Source organism: Microtus ochrogaster, linkage group LG7_11, assembly GCF_000317375.1.
Source record: "Microtus ochrogaster isolate Prairie Vole_2 linkage group LG7_11, MicOch1.0, whole genome shotgun sequence".
In the NCBI taxonomy this organism is placed as follows: domain Eukaryota; kingdom Metazoa; phylum Chordata; class Mammalia; order Rodentia; family Cricetidae; genus Microtus; species Microtus ochrogaster.
Window position 1 is genome coordinate 17,154,873 of NC_022032.1, and position 4,769 is coordinate 17,159,641.

Sequence of the window (4,769 nt, forward strand, 5' to 3'; positions counted from 1 at the left end):
AGTTACAGTTAGACCCTGTCTCAAAAGGTTCCATGAAGTCGAACCGTGTTTCATGTGCTATATAAAGTCATTCCTTAAAAAAAAAATCAAAAATCAAAAATCAAAAATCATTTGTGTGTGTGCACCACATTCGCATGGGTGCTCATTGAGGTCAAAGGGCATTGGGCCACCTGAAAAGGAGTTATAAGAAGTAGTAAGCTGCCTGATGTGGATGTTGGGTAAACCAGCCTTGCCCACCTCCAGTATACAAGTACCAACTTTTATCTTCTGAGCCATCTTGTTCAATAAATCACATCTCTATATACTGGCAATAATCTGGAGACAAAATTTCCAAATATTCTTATGTACGGTTACATTAAATACTTTGGAAGAAATTTAACCAAGGAAGGAAACACACTGAAAAATTATAAATACTGCTAAAGTTGAAACTTAATGTAAAATGAAAAGATATCCCATGTTTATAGATTGGAGGAATTAATGTCAAACGGAAAACAATAGCAAGAACCCTGGTGTGACCCTTTGATTTCAGACAGGTGGCCTCCACAACTAGAAGATAATATATTTCTAGTATTTGAGGCACTGTTTGGTCACTGTGGTGGTGGCCCTCAGAAACTTAATAGAGCACTCTAACAGAACAGACTGGACAATTTCTGCCCTAACAGACTGGTGCATTAGTATTAAATTTTAGTGACTCTCTAATTTTGGAAACAGCTTCTCATTGTGTATTTCTGGTTAAACTGATTCTTGTCCTGTGAACCAGGCTGGCCTCAAACTCACTGAGATCTGCCTGCCTATACCTCCTGAGTGCTGGGATCAAAGGTGTGTACCACCACAACCCAGTCTTTCGCTATATTTTAAAAAACAATTCCTCCTCTCTTCCAGAGATATAATCCTCTATAGTTTTGACTGGTCTCCTGAGCTCAAGGTTTACCAGGCTGGCCTCGAACTCACAGATCTGCCTGTCTCTGCCTTCTGAGTGCAAGGAGTAAAGGCATGCACCACCATGACCAGCTGTTATCTTTTTAATGCAATTTTGACTTACTTTCCAGAAATTTAGCACATTTTCAGAGCTATCTCCTTTTGTTCTGAAACATCTAAAATTCAGATGGATCAACTTTATTATGTAACCATTCACATTTAACTATAATTAATAGTTTGATACAAGGAGGAAAATGAAAATTAAAGAATTTAATTTAAAAACATGTAAGTACTCATTCATTTATTTAGGATTATCGCATCTACCATGAAGTACAGTTTTAAAGGTAAAGCTAGTCAATCAGAAACTATAATTAAAAATCAGTGATTTTCTATGAAGTAGGCAAAAATCATCACATTCAATAATGCAGCACATATATTATTAAAGAGTATGCTTCTGAAGTAACTCCAACATTGACTTTTCTGTTGGAACTACACCATGAAATAAATGTCCATAAAATGGTATAATGAAGCATAAAGAATAAAAGTTTGCTTTCTAGAGTTGCGAAACTCCCAACAAACATTCCACAGTGGAGGTCTCCCCATTGACTGATTCTTCCATTAAGACACCCAGCCTGAGGACAATCTCTGTCTTGGTCTTCAGCATTTCTTCCCTGCCTTTGTATGGGTGAGGATGTGAGTTTTCAGATTATTTGACTGAATAAAGCCCTTGGAGCAGCCGTCAAAGGGGCACACAAAGCGCTTATCGCCAGTGTGGATGCGGATGTGGGTGCGCAGGTTGAAGTCCAGCGAGAAGCGCTTCCCACACCCTTCGAAGGTGCACTGAAATGGCTTCTCTCCATTATGCACCAGAAAGTGTCGCTTCAGTTTCGAGCTCTCGGCAAAAGCTTTCCCACACTCTGCACACACGTGCTGACGAGGACCGTGAACAAGCATGTGCTTCCTCAGGGCAGTTTTGTCCCTCAGCTTCTTCGTGCACCCTGTGTGAGTACACTCCAGCATCGATAAAATGCCACCGGACTCATCACCCTTTGGCTTCTCTTCAGTCGATCCCACAAGCTGCTGAGGATCTGATAAATCAACTTTCGGTATTTTTTCAACAGGAAGCTTCCAGCTAGTCATGGACTTGGACTTGGAACACCCGAGTTCTGAGTCCGCTCCAACGATCTGTTGAGGCTGCTCTTGCTTGGCCTCCCTTTTCTCCTGTTTTGTTCCCTTAGTCACATATTCCAAAGAACTTTCAAGAAGGGAACTCGCTTCAAGAACCTGGCGAGAAAGGTCTTGTTCGGCTTTCTCTAGGTTTTCGAAAGCTTTAAAAAGTAAATCCTCTTCTAAAATAGGTTCAGAAAACTCACCTCTGATGATGCACTCTATGTAACCATCGGGGAAGTCATCTTCCTCGGTGTCGGGGTTGGTCTCACCGTACATATCTTCATCGTGGATGGTGTATGTTATGTGGAAAGGTTCCATGTTTGTCTTCTGGACTTGGTCCACCTCCTCTTGTTTAGTGTTCGCTCTGAGGGCTCGACTGTCCAGGCCGTTCTGGCCACTTGTCTTTGCCATTTTCTTCACTTCCTTGTTCATGTTGTCTTGGCTGCTTCCTTCGTGAAAGATGAATGTTAATCACTTCCAGAGAGTGCTGATCCAGAAGAGTCACCCCCAGGAGACACCTGCCTTAGATAATAACCTAAAGTTAAAACATATTCCAGTACTATAGCAACTGTGAGGAAATGACGTCAGTAAGTGGTGTACAGACAGTGGGATGATGGCTCAGCAGGAAGTGGCTGGCCACTCAGAGTTTGATCCTGGGACCCAGGTAGTAGGATAGAGCCAACTCCCACAAACTGTTCTCTGACTTCCACAAGTGAGCCACATATTTGAGTGAACACATGTGTGTGTGCAAACACAGACTCTCTAAATAAAATTACATATACCTTGGGAGGCAGAGGCAGGTGGATCTCTGTGAGTTCAAGACCAGCCTGGCCTACAAGACCTAGTTCCAGGACAGGCTCCAAAGCCAGAGAAGCCCTGTCTCGAAAAACCAAAAAAAAAAAAAAAAAGGTTTACCACATGACCATCTCATTAGATGTTGAACAAGACTTTGACAAACTCCAACAGTCCTTCGTGATAAAGGTTGTGGAGATTAGGGATACAAGGGACATACCTAAACATAAAAAGGGCAATTTACAGCAGGCCAATACTAGCCAACATCAAACTAAATGAAGAGAAACTCTAAGCAATTCCACGAAAATCAGAAATAGGACAAGGTTGCCCCCTCTCCATCTCATCAATATAATACTTGAATTTTTAGCTAGAGCAAGACACCTGAAGGAGATCAAGGGAATACAAATTGGAAAGGAATAAGTCAGAGCATTATTATTTGCAGATGATAAGTATACATACGCAACCCCAAAAATTCTACCAGGGAACTCCTACAGCTGATAAACACCTTCAGCAAAGTAGCTGGATACTTTAGCAACAACTACAAATCTGTAGCCCTCCTACATACAAACAACAAACAGAAAGAAACCAGGGAAGCAACACCCTTCATAATAGCCTCATACAATATAAAGTATCTTGGGATAACCTTAAGTAGGCAAGTGAAACCCTTGTATGACAAATACTTTAAGTCTTTGAAGAAAGAAACGGAAGAAGGTATCAGAAGATGGAAAAATCACCCATGCTCATGGATTAGTACAATTAACATAGTAAAAATGGTATCCTGCCAAAGGCAAACTACAGATTCAATGCAATTCCCAATAAAATCCCAACACAATTCTTCACAGAAATTAAAAGTATAACACTCAATTTCATATGGAAAAAGGAAACCCAGGATAGGTAAAACAATATATTTTTTTAAAATATTTATTTATTTATTATGTATACAATATTCTGTCTGTGTATGCCTGCAGGCCAGCAGAGGGCACCAGACCCCATTACAGATGGTTGTGAGCCACCATGTGGTTGCTGGGAATTGAACTCAGGACCTTTGGAAGAGCAGGCAATGCTCTTAACCACTGAGCCATCTCTCCAGCCCTAAGTAAAACAATATTGAACAATAAAAAGAACTTCCGGAGGTATCACCATCCCTGATTTCAAGCTCTACAGTAATAAAAACCATATGGTATTGGCATAGAAAGACAGGTGAATTGATAGAATGGAATTGATGACCCAGAGGTAAGTCCACACACCTATGCACACCTGAGTTTTGATTTAAAAAAAAAGCCAGAAATATACAATCAAAGAATGCTTCTTCAAGATGGTACTGATCTAAAATGTCTGCATGTAGAAGAAATACAAATAGATCCATATATTACCATGGGCAAGACTCAAGTTCAAGTGGATCAAAGATTTCAACATAAAACCAGATCACTGAAACTGGTAGGACAAAGTGGGGAGTGGCACTGAATGCATTCACACAGGAGACAACTTCTAAACAGAACATCAATAGCACAGGCATTAAGATAGACAATCAATAAATGGGACCTCAGGAAACTGAAAATTTTCTGTAAGGCAAAAAAAAAAAGGACACAGTCAAAAGAACAAAATGAAAGCCTACAGAATGAGAAAAGATTTTCACCAATTCCACATCCTATAGAAGGCTAACATCCAAAATATTTTAAAGAACTCAAGAAACTAGACAACAATAAAACAAACAAATTAAAAAAATGTCAGACAGCTACTAAGGAACCTGAGGAAGAGAGCATGAGTGTTCATGGTGACTGAATGAAGTCTGGTGACAGAATGGCTGGGCACAGATTGGTGTTGGTGTTAGGAGATCTGCACATTCCACACCACTGCAACAGCCTGCCGGCTAAATTAAAAACTCCTGG

General features: G+C 40.4%; 2 protein-coding genes across 2 annotated transcripts in view; one reads left to right on the plus strand and one right to left on the minus strand.

Annotated features, from left to right (window-relative positions):
- Nucleotides 1–1,575: 1,575 nt before the first annotated feature.
- Nucleotides 1,576–2,520, minus strand: Zfp42 (ZFP42 zinc finger protein). The gene is made up of 2 exons (XM_005362557.1): nucleotides 2,076–2,520; nucleotides 1,576–2,006 (listed from the first exon to the last, which is right to left on the minus strand). Exons 1-2 carry the CDS (start codon nucleotides 2,518–2,520, stop codon nucleotides 1,576–1,578), a joined length of 876 nt encoding a protein of 291 aa, XP_005362614.1.
- Nucleotides 2,521–4,674: 2,154 nt separating this feature from the next.
- The window catches only part of LOC101982609 (vacuolar protein sorting-associated protein 29-like), a 731-nt gene continuing 636 nt past the window's right edge, over nucleotides 4,675–4,769 (plus strand). Inside the window, exon 1 of the mRNA XM_013351996.1 lies at nucleotides 4,675–4,757. Within this exon, the coding sequence (XP_013207450.1) occupies nucleotides 4,681–4,757 (77 nt within the window). The 5' untranslated portion in view covers nucleotides 4,675–4,680. The remainder of the gene's footprint in view (nucleotides 4,758–4,769) is intronic.